The sequence below is a fragment of the Merops nubicus genome, unplaced genomic scaffold, assembly GCF_000691845.1.
Source record: "Merops nubicus isolate BGI_N331 unplaced genomic scaffold, ASM69184v1 scaffold9675, whole genome shotgun sequence".
NCBI classification, from domain to species: domain Eukaryota; kingdom Metazoa; phylum Chordata; class Aves; order Coraciiformes; family Meropidae; genus Merops; species Merops nubicus.
Window position 1 is genome coordinate 8,245 of NW_008608934.1, and position 18,644 is coordinate 26,888.

Here is an 18,644-nt window from a genome sequence, read left to right on the forward strand (position 1 = left end):
AAAAGAGACTTGAGAACATCCTGAGAAAAGACACTGGCACACTAGAATGCATTCCCTTTGCATGTTGCTGTAAGAATTAGTCAATTCTAATGCCAATGTGAATTTAAGGTCACTCTTAAAGAAGTGCACAACTTCTTTGACACAGGAAAATACATTTGGGATTGTCATTTAAATGTGTTGCATTTATAAATGAATGTGAATCCCACTCCTGTTATACTCCTACATAAAAAAAATATTTTTCTCTTTATAGAACTGACAGTGCATCAGCTGACCAGGACAATTTAAAATACTCTTCATCCAGAGATCGGGGCAGTTCTGCCTCCTATGGATTACAACCCTCAAATTCAGCTGTGGTGTCTCGACAAAGACACGATGATATCAGAGTCCACACTGACATACAGAATGAAGAAAAAGGTATGCAGATTGCTGTTTCATGTGTAAATTGTGAGGGGGAAATTCAAAGAAAGGCAGTAAACTTGAAACGGTGGAGAACATTTTCTTCTCAGAAAAAAGATGGTGAACAGATACAACTCATTGCAGTGATCACTATATTGAGAGATTTATCGGGGATCGAACGAATGCTGTGCTTGATATGAGTAGTGAGAGAAATATGCAATTGCATTAGGAGAAGGATGTAAGAGAAGACTTAATGCATTAACAGAATAAGTACCTTTTTTCTAAAGAACAGTATTCTGGATGCAGCTGGTCTGCAAGTTGTAATTTCCTGAATACTGTTTAGTGCTTCTGGTATTGAACATGGACTGCTTGATTAAATGGCCTACCTTTCTGAATATTACCTATTGCAGCTTCACTGACAAAACCCAGAATATTTTGTTTGGGAATCAGATCTGTATTTTGTAATTAATGGGAATTTCTACTTCTATGTACTTCAGTCTGACTTCGTATAAATCGCGTGATAAATGGTTCATACATTTTGTAGAGAATGGAAATGCTTTCTTTAGAGAATAGCTAAGAATTCAGAATCATACCTTTCTCATCTTTATGAAAAAGAAATCTATTCAGGTTTTTTTTTTTAAGTCGCCAAATATAGATATCAAGTGGAGGATTTGCAGTTACTTTTTAGGCTGTGTAGATCTCCTTCATGCAGGCCAGACTCAAAAAAATCTCACAGGAATATTAGTGTGGGAGTTTTTGTTCAGGAACCTAAAAAGCATTTGTGCTCCCCCTACTTTTGTGCCCTGTGACTATCTGTAAAGAATAGCTGCATCTTGGGGGAACTTACAGCTAGTGTGCTGATGCAAATTAGTTTTTTAATAAATAGAAGGTACTTTTACTAGGGGGGAGGTGCATGGACAGATATTTGTTTATTTGCATACCTTGAGAACTTTAAGATTTGGTTAACTTCAGCAGAGAAACTGCTTAGAAAGTGAACATATTTGTCAGTGTGTCTGCTAACATGCAGAGTTTTGGTGTGTTTCACATACTGGCATTGTAGGTTATTCTTATACTTTGAAGTGTGCTAGTATTTAAAGAATGTACTGGCAGTACAGTGGAATAATAAGTTTTAGACAAATTCAGCAAGGTAGTTTGTGAAGTTACTGGGAAGGTGTCATTTGAAAAGAAAAATGCAATGTTCTCTCCCTCGAGTACTGCATCTTACAGGGCAAGTCTCTGCTAGGTCAGCACTTTAACTATGCTATTTTATTCAGGTGGGACTTGGAAAGAGATGATTAAGATATTCTGAACTATAAAACCAAATTCCAAGCATTTCTAGTTCATTTTTATTTTTTGGAGAAATTTGTAAGCTTACAGATACAGAGTAGCTTCTTTGTTTGCTAAGTTTTTTCATTTGTTCTGTTGGAGTCTATCATCGTGGAATTTTTATTTTAAGAACTTATAGCATTTCTATCCTGGATAACTGTATGTCATAAACATCTAGAATCTTTAAGAAGATACTACAGCCCCCACCCTAAGTTTCTGGCGTTGATAATAAAAATGACTCACAACCTGGTAATTTCTGGAAGTTGTTCAGGTTTGAAAACCCTCAAGGATTCTGCAGGCTCCCTTAGCAGCCTGTTTAGTGCTTTACCACTCTCCTGGTAAATAATTTTCTCATATCCAGTTCAAATTTCCCTTGCTGCAATTTATGACTCTTGACTCCTGTCCTTTTGCACTGCCAGCTGTAAGATTAGTCTGGCTGTCTTTTTTTTTTTTTTCCTTTTTTAATGACTCTTCACATTAACTAGTGGAAGACTACAATTAGATCTCTCCCCTTTGTCTTCTCTCCTTGGGTTTATCAAACAAGACAGGGGAACTAGAAGACTGAAGTTTTTAAAACTAAATAGAAGGCTCTTGGGTTTTTACTTATAGATTAGATCTTCTCCCTTTGTGCAATGCTCTCTTCCCTTTTGGTTTAACTATGATGTGCTCAGAGTCCTTACTGCTAAAAGGACATATTTATGCTAAAATAATAACAGTGACATAGCAGATCATATTATTTGGACTAAGATGTAACATTTAAGGGGAAGTGAATACAATTTGTATATATTAGGGTTTTCAAAAACTTTTCAGAACAGGAGATAATTGAAGAGTTTTCTAATGTAATATTTACAGCCTTATTGACAAAAAACCTGATTGCCCTGCTGTTTAATTAGTCTAAATGACAGCTTGTTCCATCTTGTTACCAAAGATGTATTAGCTACATGTTAAGTGGGAGAATACAGGTTTGTGTTTAATTCATTTAAGTTAATGTCAAATGAGCTGTAGCAAATACTACATGCCTTTGCAGACAAACCAAAAAAGCTGGGTTATTTTGTGTGCTAGTGGGGAAAGTATGAAATAACTTTAAAATTGTTATAGTATATGGTAGTATGTCTGGTTTTGATAGCTGATGTTTGTGATCTAAACATGATTGTCTGACATCTTCAGTTAAACTAATTTCTTTATTGCTTTATATTTTACTGTTACACGTCTGTTTAGTCATATATGTAATTATTGCTGTTAGAAGTAATTTACATTGTAAGCCAGTGTTGGTTTGTTATGTCAAAATAATGTTAAGGTGGTGTACATGCTAGTGTATATTTAAAAATTGAGTTTAATGTTGTGATTCCAAATATACTTAAATTTACTGTAATGTAATGAATTACAATTGAGACTTTGCACAGGAGTTTCTGTAATGGTAGGTTAGTCCTGTCTATGTAGAAATACACAAACCTTTGGTAGTACACAGCTTTTTTTTTTTTTTTTTTTTTTGAAAGCTTTGGCTTCAAGATGACGTTCTTTACATCTACTAGGGTCTAGATTCACCTTGATGTTTCAATTTGTTTTTTATACATCCTATAGTCTCAGTAGGCTGCTTCTTTTTACAAAGATCCACCTCTTTTCCTCAGGGTTTCTTTTATACACTGATGCAGGTAGAATTGTAGAAATATCTTTTCTGAAAGAAGTCGTTCCTGTCTTTTGTTGCTCTGGGTTTAATTTTAGTTGATTATTCCCTGTATCAGGCCAGGGAGGCACTTGAAAAAGCTGCTTGCACAGCTGCCTTGAAAGTGAGCTCTAACATTGAGTGAAGCATTGGGCAGGCTCAGGGACAGTTTCACTTCTCCACAGTACTGCAGAGGAAGAGTTCTCCCCTGAAAGCCATGTGGCAGGCTGGAAAAATCTTTCGTTCAACATTTGAGTGTGTAAATTCTTGTGGATCTAGGACTAAAAGTAATTTGATTACTCACAAAATGGAAATAAAAGTGTAATTTTTATTGTTACCAAAGATGTACCATGTGTATCTCAAGTGGGAGAATGTTGACAAGTTTAATTTAATGTATCATCAGTATTCATGTGAAAATATTGACAGATTTGTGTTTAGGTAGAGTTGCTCAATATAAATAATCTATGGGTTTTTATAAAGCTTTCTCCTTTTTTTTTTTTGCCATTTTACTGAGCCTGTGTGGTGCATTTGTAACAAAATAGTGGAAATTTGATGTGCGCAATCAAGGAGCAAGTAGGTGAATGTGTCTAGCCATATGCATTAGCAGTTTGACATGAAGGGCTTTGTAAAATATAAGGTTAAAATTAATAAGAGAACCCCAAATGCAACAAAATAGATGTTAAACTTCATTGCAGTAGAGGTTTTTCATATGCTTCAGAAAAAAAAGACTTGATTAGGTTCTGAATGTGTGACCTGAAAACTTACAGGGCATTACAAAACATTTTTGCATGTGAAAGTGAAAAAAGGAAACTGAAGGTGGTGGTAGAGGATAGGGCTGCTAATTTGCTTATGAATTGAATAACTTTTAATATACTACACTACTAAGTATATGGTCTGATGGCCTGTTTTAATCTCACACTTGTTTTTCCACAGGTGGCTACAGCATCAATGGAGGATCTGGGGAAAATACTTATGGTCGGAAGTCGTTGGGGCAAGAGCTGAGAGTTAACAATGTGACTAATCCTGATTTTACCAGTGTTCCGCATGGGAATCGTGCTTTAGCCACAAAAGACATGAGGAAATCACAGGGTAAGGATACCACAGACTTTTTAGGAAGGGAAGATCTCTTTTTGCAGCTTCTCTTGTGTTCAGACTATGAAAAGAAGTTCACTATGATTAAGCAACCTATATGGATTTTAGTTTGTGTGGTATATGATTAGATGATGTTGATGGAAGCTGTCATCTTGTATTTACTGTTCCCTGCACTGAGAATTCCTCCATAGCTTAGGCAGATCTCTCAGCTATGGCTTATGCTAACAATCTTTTGATTTCTTTTTAAGTAGCTTTTGAACTTTTACTCAGGTTAGCCAGATTTGGCAAAGAGATCAAGGGCTCCAAGAAAGAGAATTTTCTCTTAGATTAGTTGAAAATTGATGCCTTAGTAAAACGTTATTAATTTCTGAGTCCCTAGAGTGGGAAAACCTGCAATGGTGAGCTTAACAGTTATCTGTTGCTATGGGCCTGCAGGTCAGCTAGTCATCACAGAGTCCCACCTGGTTAGTCAGTAGATGTGTACTCCTGAACCAGCTACAATTCATGCTCCCTCTTCCTCAGATGAGGATTACAGCCCGGAGAGGAACTGGAGGCATCATGAGAATGTGGACAAGGTTTTGGAAGATGCAGTGAGAGGGAATCTGGAGTTTCAAGAGGGTGTGAGAATGCTGGGCAGTCAATTTTGAGAAAGAAGGCTTAATTTTTCCCACTATTTTGATTTAGATCATAGTGGTGTGAGGTGTGTTTTTTTTTTTTTTTCCTTTGTTATTCTAAAAGCTTTTGAATTAATATAGAAACTTTATTATGCCTAAGCACTGTCATTTGTTGCGTCGGTTAGTGTAAGTGCTTGTTGAGCCACTGGCAAAAACTGTGACTGCTTTATGCCAGGCACATTATAAACATGGGGACATGATGTTTCTCCTCAGGATTTATATTTCAGAGGAGACAAAAGGTGAAAGGAGAGTGTTGAGTGTGCTTTGTGTGTGGAAGAATTGAAGTGGTGACATGAGTCCTGCAAAAGCCTGATCAATGGGTTAAACTCAGACTTTATAATCCCATTCTGGTGTCTTGATGAAAATTACTCAGTCTTTTTAGTGTCTTAAATTATATCTATATAGAGGAAATGAACTGTCTAAAAGAGAACTCTGTATAAATAATACTTGTGGTAGTGAGCTTGTTCATTAATTTACTATTAGTACTAGCAGAAAATTCAGACTGTTCTCCTAGGTATGTGAGTACCTCTTAAAACTCAAAGTGTTTTGAATTATAATTTTGGATGACTGAAGTCACTGACTGTCACTTCTATGCTTCTGTACATATTCTGTCCTCTAGATGTCAGATTTCAAGAATTTCTCCTTTTTAACTGGGCTGTCTTTGTTATTGTTGTAGGCTTCAGCAAGTCGTATTTTGAAGAGTATAAGAAAAATCAAACTGGGATTATGTTGCAACAGGATCTTATTTTTTAAATACTTCTGTATTTGCTTGTTTCTTAGTGTGCATTAATCGATTCTTAAAATAGGTGTCTCCTGGGAGTTAGAATGTGGTTGATCTTTTCAGCCTTCCACTTGCTAATTTTTTCTAAAGTGGGAGTCTTATAGGTGTTAATTAACTAGTGCTGTGATTAGTATAGTTTCAGTCGTGCTCTCGGGTAGTTTGTTCTTTGTTTGTAATTTATTTTTGGGTTATTATTATGGCTCAGCAGACAGCTAACACTCTCTTAGGGAGTAATGCCAATGTTAATCAGATATTAACTGAATAAAAACAAAGCTGCCTTTAGGAGAGAGTTTTGAACAGTGTCTCTTGTTCTAGCAGCAGTGAAATGTGTCTCTCATACCGGTACCCTTGGTTGTCATAGCTTTATTTATACAATACTGTTTTAATAATAATTTTTTTTTTTTTGTATGTAGAACAACACAACCATAGTTCAAAATAAGTTACAGTTTTCCATTAAGAGATTACAAACAGAACAATTAACCTGGAGAAGACAACACTAAAAATTTGCAGGTTGTGGATTTAATGAATTCAAGGCTTATACTTGCTGTTGACTTTTTGTCTAATGCTGAAAAGCTAACCAACATTTAGAGACAGAAGGGGGGAATTTTTTTCAGGACCTGTCTAAGATCTGACACCAATAGCCAGTGCACCTCTGCACGCTGTATACTTTAGTTCCTCAAAGGAAGAGCAGATCTATTTTCCTTCTGAAGCAGAACCCTGCTAGCTCTCAGAGGGCTACTTGTAATTGTTCATCTTGCACCAAAATGATAGAGAAAAACTTGTTTCTTGGCAGTTGCCTGAGCTTAATCTGGTTCTTTGCTTTAAGAAGCTGCATGGTTTTCCATAAGGTTTTCCTTAAATATTATTTGTTGAGTTATTTTTATTTGTATATTCAGTCAGAAATGTGGAAGCAAACCAGTTCTACTTAGTTATGCATGAGCTCTACCAGGTACTGGGCTGTCCACTGGAAGAAATTAAATAGTTTGAGCTAAATAAGATTTTATATTCAGTTTTCTTCATATTAGCTTTAAAACAAGATTATTTTTTTCTGAAATTATTATTATGATTTATTATTGAGTCCACAACTACATATTTCAGACAATGTGGATGTTATTGCTGTAGAAAAAATAAATAGTTGCCTTTTCTTTTTCAGAGCGATCGTTGTCTTATTCTGACGAGTCTCGACTGTCAAATCTTCTTCGGAGGATTACTCGGGAAGACGACAGAGACCGAAGACTGGCTACTGTAAAGCAACTGAAAGAATTCATTCAGCAACCAGAAAACAAACTGGTTAGTAATTTTTACATTTCTATAGCTCTGGACTATTTCTCATTTTATAAACTGGCCTTTTAAAAATCTAAATATTGGGATATGTCTACAAAAGAATATCTTGTATGCAAGGAATTTCCTTCCACAGCAAAGGAAAGCGTATTCCTGGGTTGCCTGTTTTTTTCCAGCATTCAGGATTATTTTTTATTTCTTGATTACTTATGATGTATGGCCTTAAAGCAAACTGAGTGCACAAGCTGTAGGAATAAATATAGCATGCATTTGGGTTTTTTTTGATTTGTCTTAGTGATAGCCTCTGGATCCTTCAGCAAGGAAGTAGGGAGAAAAGGAGCTGAAATTTATTGTTGTCTTATTCAAGAACTGTTCCTGTATTTTAAATTAAAAATACACAGATATTTATACAGTCTTGTGAACAGCTCATTTTAGAGTTTCTCAGCTTTCTAGTTGAACACTTTTGTATGTGAATTCCCTTTTATGGGAAGACAAAGTGTTTTGTTTTCATTATATCTTTTGGTTTTTGAATGGGTTTTTAAAATCTCTAATATCCTCAAGTGTTTGTTAAGGATTTGTGTATGTGCGAAGTATCCCGCTGTTCGGTATACATTTTTAATATTACTTATTTTGAAGTTAAGTATTAAGAGTATTTTGTTTGACACATCTCATCCATTCTTTTGGAGAACTTAGGAGTTCTTCAAGTATTGAAAAGCAGGAAGTAATGGTTTAATACCCTGCCAGTCATTTACAGGCGGTGCTGTGATCTTTCAGTTGTGGGTTATGTGCCTATCCATATTTATAAGAAATTGATCTATTCTCTCATTATATATTAATTAACCAGTGGTAAATGTGGTCTTTTCCAAAAGGATCCTTGTTAATACAGGGGTTTGAGGAGTAAACGGTTTTCACAATTATTCTGTGGTGATTTAAAAAATGACTGCCATTATTCTCAATGTGGTTTTCCACCTTTTTTTTTGTAACTGCATTTTATTCACGTTTATTGGTATCTCAGAACATACTTGAATTGCCATTCTAATATCAGACACGGCGATGATGAACTATGTACTTGTTAGTGGTCAGAATGTTAAAAGTTTCACTGAGAAGCTGTTTTTAAACTTCCCCCAACTCACTAATGGGACCAAGGTCATGTGTCAGGGAATATCCGTGATATCAAGCCTAAAACTTTATAATGGACAGCGTTGAACCTCGTAGCTCCTGCAAGTCTTGACACTGTTAAGTGTAATTTAACAGAGGTCTTTTCATTCTCAGGGTTGGAGTTGAAGTGTGATCAACAAAGTAGTAAAAGTCACTAGGCAGTGGCATTGTCACCTGATGACAGTGTCCCCAGCTTCTGAGTTGCTTTCTCCTGTCTCTTCTGTAGCCTCTATTGCAGATACTAGGCACATTTTTAAAATGTTCTTCTGAGTTCTGAGGGGCCAAGCATGTTGGACCTCTTTCTCCCACCCTCAAGAGAACTGTTGCTCAAAACTTAACAGCAAAACCTAGATAACATCCACTGTATTAAAAATTAACATAAAGAAAACATACATTTTTATTAACCTGTCAAGAAGACTTCTTGTTCATATCTTATACTCAACTAATGTGAGTTATTTTTTTAGTCTATATTAGGAAAGCAAGTATTTCTGATTATTGATGACCCAGTGCTTCTCAGTAAACAATGTTTCATCCCCCAAAACAGTACTCTTTCTCTGAAAGTCAGGATTGCCTGAGGAGAAATTTTAATACTTTAGATTGTATTAAATATTCTGCTGATACAATTATTAGTATAGCAGACGAGGTCTTCAGTAGACACTACTGATGAGCTGTATGGTGAGTCTTACATTTGTGATGTGATGTTATCAGCACAACCTAAACATAGAACAAACCTTGATAGCAGGCTGCCAGTGTATTTCTGTGGCTCCTGTAAATAAATATGAAATATAACAAGTAGGATAATATTGCGGTATTGCTTAATATAGTTCATACTAGTCTGCAGTGCTCATGGAAAGCATAATAGCATTCTGTTAGCTGACAGAGTTGGCAGTGGTGTTTTTAATGTGGGTGTAAACAGGAACAAGTTTGCAGAAGCTATTGTGCCATTATGCTTGTACCTTTTATGTATCTTATAGGTACTAGTTAAACAACTGGATAATATCCTGACTGCCATTCACGATGTACTCAATGAAAGGTAAGCTGGAAAAACAAAGCAGTTTCGAGGCTTTGAAGAGGAAAATAATGACAGCTTTAGGTTTGGATTTCAGTATAGAAATGAAATGGAAAGGGGAAAGGTTGAAAGAATTGAATTCAGTAATTTTGCGTAAGTGTGGCATTGCAGTGGCAGGACAACTGAGGGAGAATTAAGACTCAGTCATATTAGCAATACTGTCAGACTGTCTATTGAGTACAGCTCACTTGGAGAGAACTTGAATGCACAAGTGTGCTGTTTGTAGCTAGTATGAGGTCTGTCTCAGCTATATTTGATCACTTGGGTGTAGTAGTGCATTGCTGTGGTTGTCTAGCTTGCAAATTGAGTTAAAGTTTTTTACAACCAGATCTAATTAATTTATATCCAACTAAGCATATGTAGAGGGACCTCAGGTGTTTGTGGGCCTTTTGTTGCATAGTTCACTCTAGTTACCCAAAATCAGCTGTCTATTAAGAATTTTCTTCCTTGGATAGTGTGTTGCAAGTAGGATGGCCTACTTATTGCATACTTTTGTTCAAGTTGATTTATTCAGTTTAAATAAAAATTAATACTCTGAAAATTCTATTAAATATTATTTTAGCGTCACTGCTGCCATTAAGTAGGAGAGAAGAAACTTCATGTATGCATATGGGTTTTTTTTTCCTTCAGAAAATGTTTTGATTTGTTCATGGTTTCTTCTGTTCTGCTCTCATGTCTGGAGATTCCACATTTCTTTTTTTTTCATCCCAAAAATACAGTAGCAAATTGCTTCAAGAACTGAGACAAGAAGGAGCTTGCTGTCTTGGCCTTCTTTGTGCTTCTTTGAGCTACGAGGCTGAGAAGATCTTTAAATGGATTTTTAGCAAATTCAGCTCATCCACAAAAGAAGAAGTTAAACTTCTTTATTTGTGTGCAACCTACAAAGCACTAGAGACAGTAGGAGAAAAGAAAGCCTTTTCATCTTTAATGCAGGTAAGACTACAAGTTAAAACAGGATTATTAATTTTTCCGGTGCAGTGCTTCAATCAACTTTTTAAACTGGAATGAGCAGTAAGTACTGCTATGTACATGGGGTAAGTTAATAGCACAGCTGGGAGGGACCTTTCTGACTGAATGGAATTCTTTGGTTCTGATAAGAATCAAAGTCAAGTCTTTGTAGAATGATACATATTTTGATGCAACTTCTTAGTATATATTGCAGATCCAAGAGGAAGGTTGTTGAGACCAAAAAGAGAACTAAATTGGAATGGTACACAAACCCTAACCTGTTGAATGTTTTGTGATACCTCCGATTTACAATTTGTAACTGGAATCTGAGAGGGAGTAGGATGTGTGCAAGACAAATCTGGTCAACTGGTTCAAGTTTTAGGATCTGTTATTTTTGGTGTAGAACTACTATGTCGAGGTCTGTGTGCCAAAAAGCTTGAGGAGAAGAAATGAGAACTTAGAACATCTATTCGTTCTGTGAGTAAAGAGTTAAAGAAGACAGTGTCCCCAAGCCTTGAGGCTGGGCCTGCCATATTTCAAGCAAATGATGACCTAATATGATTATTTACATGCAGTATATGTGATGCTTTTTCTGTTTTTCCTTCCTGCAGAAGGAGTATTGAGATGTTTCTGTTTGAATCAAAGTAGTATGTTAAAAGGCATTCAACACTCTATAAACCTGTGTCCTAATGTTGTAACTTTTTCACATGCTATTTTAATGAAGTATCTTTTAATGTCTAGTGGCTTTGCTTTACTTTCTTAGCTTGTAATGACCAGCCTGCAGTCCATTCTAGAAAATTTGGATACACCAGAGTTACTGTGCAAATGTGTCAAGTGCATCCTTTTGGTGTCCCGATGCTACCCCCACATTTTCAGCACCAATTTTAGGGTAAGCTTACTTTGTCCTCTGTATTTTCTTTCTCATGTAGAAATGTTGGTGCAGCAAGTCGGGGTAGTTAACATTTTTCAAAATTGCCTTACAGGACACAGTGGATGTGCTGGTTGGGTGGCATATAGATCACACTCAGAAACCTTCATTGACACAACAGGTGTCTGGTAAGTTTGGCCAAAGATTCACTAACGGAGTCATCCACGCTGGCTTGCAGATGATGTAGATGTACTTAGACAAGTCTGGTCCTACTGATGTGGAAGTTGCAATAAATCCAAAATTAGTTTCTGGCTGTGTAACAAGACTTAATTGCTAAATTTTAGTAAATTTACATGCACATTTTTGGAAATGTGCTATGTTTGGAAAATATATTTATAGCTTTATTCAGACTACATTTAAATATCAGTTGTTTTGTTTAAATTTTAAACAATTTTTAATAAGTTTATAGACCTTAATATATTCTGTGTGAAAGAATATATTTTCTCCTGTGTACTTTTAGAAAAGCTTTGTCTTAAATATAGTGTACTGGCATTTTAGAAACTGGGAAACTTTTTCCTATGGCTATAGCAGTTGTTCTGGAGTTATTCCCAGCATATCTGTTGTTTCCTGTGTTATCCTTAATGTTTAACTGCTGTGGGGCAGGACTGAACCTTAAAATGAATTTGTCAGAGGGACAGAAGAGGGAAATGCAATATATATTTTAAAAACAGATTGTGTTAGAATTTCATGCAGGTGACCTTCTCCTTCCTTAGCAACTTTACCTCAGCAATATGCAACTAAATTTAATTTTTATACGTTACCTTGTTCCCCTGTTTTAATTGCCTGGTATTTTTAAACAGGATGGCTGCAGAGCTTGGAGCCCTTTTGGGTGGCTGATCTTACTTTTTCTACCACACTCTTGGGTCAGTTTTTAGAGGATATGGAAGCTTATGCTGAGGTAAACAAGACTTTATGATATCTATCAGAGTTAACTGGTTTGGATTTCTTAGTAAATCCACTGTGATTCTTATGGATATATTAAGTTTGTAGAAAATAAAATTATATTTTTTTTTCCTGGGGAAAAGAGGATGAAATTGCAGAGCATACTAAAGGTGTGCGCAATGACGATTCTACACAGATCCTCATGAACTACTTAAACAGTATCACAGCCTGTCTTTCAGTCACTGTTGAGATTATCATGTTATAATAAAAACAACTAACCAAATAGGAATACCTTCATTTTAAAAAAGCTGCAGTGAAGGCATTTCATAGTCTCACCCTGTTTTTTTTCCTTATTGTCCGTCTTTAGAGGTTTTCACAAGTAGTGATTGTTGGGGGGAGAGGTATCCTTGATGCTTCCATAGATGTATGGTGAATCTGTCTTTTCACTCTAAGCAGAGTAAATAATTTGCTTGTGTTAGCCTACTTATGTGTACACTAAGGCTTCTGATGGCAAGAGCTGTAAGAGTTAGGATTCATAGACCTCTTTGGCAGTGTCAAGCCCACAGAAGCCTGTGCTGCTGTGACTGTAGGCACATGGTTGAAGGCGATTAGTCGGTGCTGTAAGTTGCTGCTTATCAGCTTGTCTGCTGGACTGGACAACGTGTATTCTTAGTCACGGAAGAGTTTTAAGATAACCTGAGTTAACTTAAGTCATGGAGGAGGTGGTTCCAGCTAGTGTCTTTTTTCTGGCAGTGGGGTAGACCAAGGGTATATCTACACTGATGAGGTCAGCACTTCTGGGAATGTTCCCAGGCACTGTTGCCAGCTGGCATGAAGTAACCTGCTAGTAAACTCACTGTCTCCAGAACAAGGTAGCTGCATGTAAACAGTGTAATAGGAATGGCCACTCAGATTGGAGTCAGGATGTTTGCAGATGGGAATTTTGTGTTTGAAACAGTGGCAAAGGTGTGCACACAACTGTTGTAACTGAAGCGGTATGAATGGTCATGTTCCAGGGGCCAGGAACATCATAAGCCTCTGTTTTAATCTGTGATAGTCAGAGTACTCTGTTTCAGTGGCTAAACTAGTGAGCAGCATCTCATTACTGTTTTGTGACTTGCTCATCATCATGTGCCAATATCTCATCTTTGTATGTATGCAAAGTTACAGATGTTGTATAAATATATACATGTGTGTATATATATATATAAAAAATTGGACACTATAGTATGTCTGAAAAATGGGTAGGTGAAGTATTTTCAATCTCATATTTTGCTCTTATACATGTATTAGAACTGTTAATGATGTGTAATGATAAACAAAACTTCTGTTCTGTAGGACCTTAGCCATGTGGCTTCTGGGGAATCAGTAGATGAAGATATTCCTCCTCCTTCAGTATCACTACCTAAACTGGCTGCACTTCTTCGGGTTTTCAGTACTGTGGTGAGGAGTATTGGGGAACGCTTCAGCCCCATTAGAGGACCACCAATTACAGAAGCATATGTCACTGATGTAAGAATTCAGTTTTTTTGTTATTGTTGGTTGATCCTGACGTGATTTATCTCCATATAGTGATGTTACTCACTGTTGAGTGTATTTTGTGAATTTTTATGCTCATCTTTTCGGCATATGAAAGATAAATATTTTCTTGAAGAAATACACTACAAGAATTTTATTAAATATTAAAGTATAGGTTATGATAGATGTGTATGGTAGTCATATATAGCAGAAACTAACTTTTAGGCGTTTTAACTTCATGCAGTTAGAGTTATGTTTGTATTATGTCTTTGTAACTGTAATGTTACCATTTATTCAGATTGATATAGTGCTGTAAAAACTGAATTCGAATTACGAGCTCGATTTTATAAAATGTAGGGATTTTTATCCATGCTGAAATTGTATCTATCAAATCTGATAGCAAAACCCTCTTGTTCTATAGTATAGGATAGGATGTTGTAAACTCAGAATAAATGTTATATAATATGCTGAGTACCTGCTGTACTTCTATAACTGGAACTGTAGAACATGCAAATACTAATTATAAAAAAAACCAAAAAAACCCCAAAAAAACCCAAAAAAAACCCAACCAACCCAATCTACCTCTAAGATCGCATGAGCTACACAGCTGGAATTTATACCCTTGCAGAGTACTCTGAGGGGCAGAACTTCTTGGATAAATGAGTGTATGGATTTCCCAGTTAAAGCTAAGACTTGTCTTAATCTGCAGGGGATCCTTTTGACAGAAGCTCAAGAAAAGAGAACTAGTCTGTCTTTTGAGAGTTCTGTTGGTATCAGTTGGAACCACACAGAATTTTGAATAATGAATTTAGATTTTCTAGGTCTTTGCAGGTCTTTAACTGAAATGGGGCAACTGAAGATTTGTTTTTTTCTTCTGAAGTATAATGCCATAATGTGTTATTCAGAATATTGACAGAATTTGCCAAGCTGCAAAGTAGATGATGGGGCAGGATGTCATATGGATGGGCATATAATTCAATAGCATACAGTCCTTATCTCTTTTTAATGGGGTTTAATTTAGGTGTGTTTTTAATTTTCCAGGTTCTGTACAGAGTAATGAGATGTGTGACTGCAGCAAACCAAGTATTCTTTTCTGAAGCCGTACTTACAGCTGCCAATGAGTGTGTTGGTGTTTTACTTGGCAGCCTAGATCCAAGTATGACCATACACTGTGACATGGTCATCACCTATGGATTAGATCAAATGGAAAATTGTCAGACTTGTGGCACTGATTATATCATTTCAGTCCTGAATCTGTTAACACTGGTTTGTACATATTTTTATTACTGTGGTCATTGCATTGGAAAATGTTATTTTCTGAGCAACCTTGCTTTTTTGTGTGTATATTACATATTTAAAACTCTTCTCTTCCTGAATACAAGCAAGAAATTACTGTTCTTGTAGGCTTGTATTCTGTAAAGGTTTCACTGGTAGCTTTTTAATGTGTTTGGCTTGTTGGTAAAGGAGCATTTAGTTCTAGCCTGAATGTTTGTGTTTAGTTTTTTTTTTTGTTGGATGGGTAGTGTTTGGTTTTTTTGTTTGTTTGTTTTCTGCTTGTCTGGCTTCACTGTTTGACAATGCCATTTTCTGGCCTCTGCAGTTGATAAGACCACTTGTGGTATTTTAGAATCTTAGTGCTTAATATGTTCTACTTATCTATGTACACCATGACCTAGAAAATATGACTTCTTCAAAACATAGCTTTTAATGTCTAGACCACAAACTCTTAAAGTACGTCTATCTAAACTAATCATGTGCCTTTTTCTCTGTTGTGTTGTTAAAGCCTGAAAATAACTAATTCTCTGAATGTGAATTTGGGAAAGCAAATACAAAATACTTGCATTACTAGGAAACTTTTTGTTTTCTAGATATAGTGTGTATAAGCTAGAAAACTGGTATTTTAATTTTGAATAATCTATTCTAATAAAAAATAATTCAGGTTGTTAAAGATATTTATAATTTTGCTTTCTATTCCCAGATTGTTGAACAAATAAACACAAAACTACCGTCGTCATTTGTAGAGAAATTATTTATACCAGAGTCTAAACTACTTGTTCTTCGTTATCATAAGGAGAAAGAGGTAAGTATAAGTGACTTCTGCAGGTATATTACAACAGCCTTCATGCATTTTCTAGAATACATTTATTAAGATGTAAAACTTTGTGTATCTTAAATTTTTTTTATCTATATATCTGTGAAACTTTTGAAAAGGCAAATGTAGCTAGTTCTTGGTTTTGGCATTTAGGTTTGGTAAGGAATCTGTAAGTTGGCCATCATACTAGACAAAGAAGTCCTTAGTTGATGTGACTTTCATGCTCATCATCTTATGTGGATGTTGCAGAAAACTCTTAGTAGATTTTGTAAGTAAATGTAACTATGGAAAACTGAAGATAGGTATGTGTATCAGAGTAGGCTATTCATAAAGAAGCATGAGTTCAAATTCAACATTTGTGATTAATATGAAATCATAGAATTAAGGTTGGAAAAGACCTCTAAGATCACTAAATCCAACCATCAACCCAGTGCTGCCATGACCACTAAACCATGTCCCAAAGTGCCACATGTATATGTTAAAAAAATATTTTATGATTTCTTGTGAATCAATTATGACTGTAATTATTTTATATTCTCAAGGTTGTTACAGCAGCTCATGCTGTCTACCAAGCTGTACTGAGCCTGAAGAACATTCCTGTTTTAGAGACTGCTTACAGGTTGATTCTAGGAGAAATGACCTGCGGTCTAAATAGTCTTCTCTATAGTTTACATCTTCCTGAGGCCTGTTCTGAAATCCAGCATGACTCTTTTAAGAAGCATATATTCAATGTGGAGAATGCAAAGTTTGTTGTTATATTTGACCTCAGTGCTCTAAGTACTATTGGAAATGCTAAAAACTCGTTAATTGGGGTGAGTAAAAACTCTACAGATGAAGTTTGTGCAGTAATTGTAAAACCACTTTTTTAACTTGAAAGTATACCATAATGTATTTCACTGGTAGTGCACATATGTATAACTAAAATGATGATATTTGTTTCGTAACTTATGTTATAGAAAAACTTCCAATACTAAAACTTGAGAGATGGAATGGGTGGATTGTATCTCTAGTTGGTACATAATGAAAAACAGTCTTATCAGGGTTATTCATGGATTGATTCTGAGATTGTCATAGTAGTTGTTTTTGAAAATCAAGGCAGATAAAAGTAGCTTTATTGTATATTCCTGGTAGTATATCAGCTGTGTGAAAACACTTGTTCCCAAATCATTCTAAATAAAAACATAAACTGATTTTAATAGGCTATTTAAAAAGCAGAAAGAAAATAGTTGCGGTTAAGGTCAGAAAATTAATAAAGTTAAATTATTTTCCTTGGGAAGAAGCAAACCATGATAAATGGTATGGAAGCTGCATTTAAAAGTAGATCCTATTTATTATGTTTCTTTGCTTACATTGCAATTGTTTTACAGATGTGGGCCCTTTCACCGACTGTGTTTGCACTACTGAGTAAAAATCTGATGATTGTTCATGGTGACATAGCAGTTCATTTTCCTGCTGTCCAGTATGCAGTACTCTATACATTATATTCCCACTGTTCCAGGTATGAAGATCAATCACTTGTCAGTGTTTTAAGAGCACTAGGATGGACTGATCTGAATAGCATGTATTTTTGGAAGGATGAATTTAAATAGACTGGAACAACTAAGCGTTTGCCCAAACCTTCCTAATCAGTTTTTACTTTCATTAATTGCAGTCTGTATCTCGGTCAAGAAAGCATATCCTGGCTTAAAATTGGGTATTTTATTCAAAAGCAGATTAGAAATCCTGTGTTTGAATAGAGATAACTGAGGGAGAACTCTACTGAAAGTAAATAAGGAAAGATTATTTACTATTTTGATTACTCCTTTAGGAGAGGTAATGAAATGTAAATAACCAATTTAAACACATTTTGGACCTTATTACTTCAAAATGTGAAAGTAAGGGAATAACTAGTTTAACTGTTACTCTCTATGTTTCTTGGGTTTCATGGTTTTTCACTAAACATTTGATACTAACCACAGTTGAAACCAGGTTACTGGACTGCATGGGCTGATGTAAAATAGTAGCTTTGTTCTTTAAGGCCAGGGATCACAATACTTGGATTTTGAGATAATGTGGTTACTGTGTGGGTGTACATTAACTTTTTGCTGCTGGGTTTTTTGGGTGGGTGGTTGTGTGGGGTTCCCCTCACCCCCTCCTGTATACTTTAGGAAAATATCCCTAATCTTGGGGTGGCTGCATATTCTATGTTCTTCCTTACCTTTTCAGGCATGACCATTTCATATCCAGTAGCCTCAGTTCTTCCTCTCCCTCTCTGTTTGATGGAGCAGTTATAAGTACTGTAACCACAGCAACAAAAAAACATTTCTCAATCATACTAAACCTTCTGGGGCTACTGCTTAAGAAGGATAACCTTACCCAAGATACCAGGTAACTAGCATTCTTTTACTAATCTGGAGAATGAGTGAGTTTGTTGTCAGTAGAATGCCTTAATTTAGGAACAAGGATAATTTTAATCTGTAACACTTGAGGTAAATTTAACCAGTCAAGTATTTGGGGTGCGTGTTTGGTTGGGTGTGTTTTTGTTTTTTTTTTTTTAGACACTAATTATGAAATACCTGTGGGGAAAGTAGCCTTTCATTTTTATGCATGAAAACTAGAAAAATATAAACCATCTCTGCTAAACCACAGTAATAGCAGAGCGATAAAATTGTATTGAAAAAATATTTTTGCTTGCTGGAAGTACCCTTTTACAATAGCTACTGTATTATTAAAATGTTGTGAAAGCTGGGGCCTTTTTTAATGTTGGGAAACCTTTTGTTTTAAAAATGAGAGTTATGGGATAATAGTCATCTATAGCATGAAGTAGTTTGAGTTATATTGAAAGGTATCTTTCTGT

General features: G+C 35.6%; 1 protein-coding gene across 1 annotated transcript in view; it reads left to right on the plus strand.

Moving 5' to 3' along the window:
* Window positions 1–250: 250 nt before the first annotated feature.
* The window catches only part of SMG1 (SMG1 phosphatidylinositol 3-kinase-related kinase), a gene marked incomplete at its 5' end in the record, with an annotated part of 55,493 nt that continues 37,099 nt past the window's right edge, over window positions 251–18,644 (plus strand). The window contains 14 exons of the mRNA XM_008940424.1: window positions 251–414; window positions 4,319–4,474; window positions 7,086–7,222; window positions 9,346–9,404; window positions 10,160–10,373; window positions 11,152–11,277; window positions 11,372–11,444; window positions 12,117–12,214; window positions 13,537–13,710; window positions 14,758–14,982; window positions 15,695–15,796; window positions 16,351–16,620; window positions 17,176–17,306; window positions 18,014–18,175. Of these exons, the coding sequence (XP_008938672.1) occupies window positions 251–414; window positions 4,319–4,474; window positions 7,086–7,222; window positions 9,346–9,404; window positions 10,160–10,373; window positions 11,152–11,277; window positions 11,372–11,444; window positions 12,117–12,214; window positions 13,537–13,710; window positions 14,758–14,982; window positions 15,695–15,796; window positions 16,351–16,620; window positions 17,176–17,306; window positions 18,014–18,175 (2,091 nt within the window). The remainder of the gene's footprint in view (window positions 415–4,318; window positions 4,475–7,085; window positions 7,223–9,345; window positions 9,405–10,159; window positions 10,374–11,151; window positions 11,278–11,371; window positions 11,445–12,116; window positions 12,215–13,536; window positions 13,711–14,757; window positions 14,983–15,694; window positions 15,797–16,350; window positions 16,621–17,175; window positions 17,307–18,013; window positions 18,176–18,644) is intronic.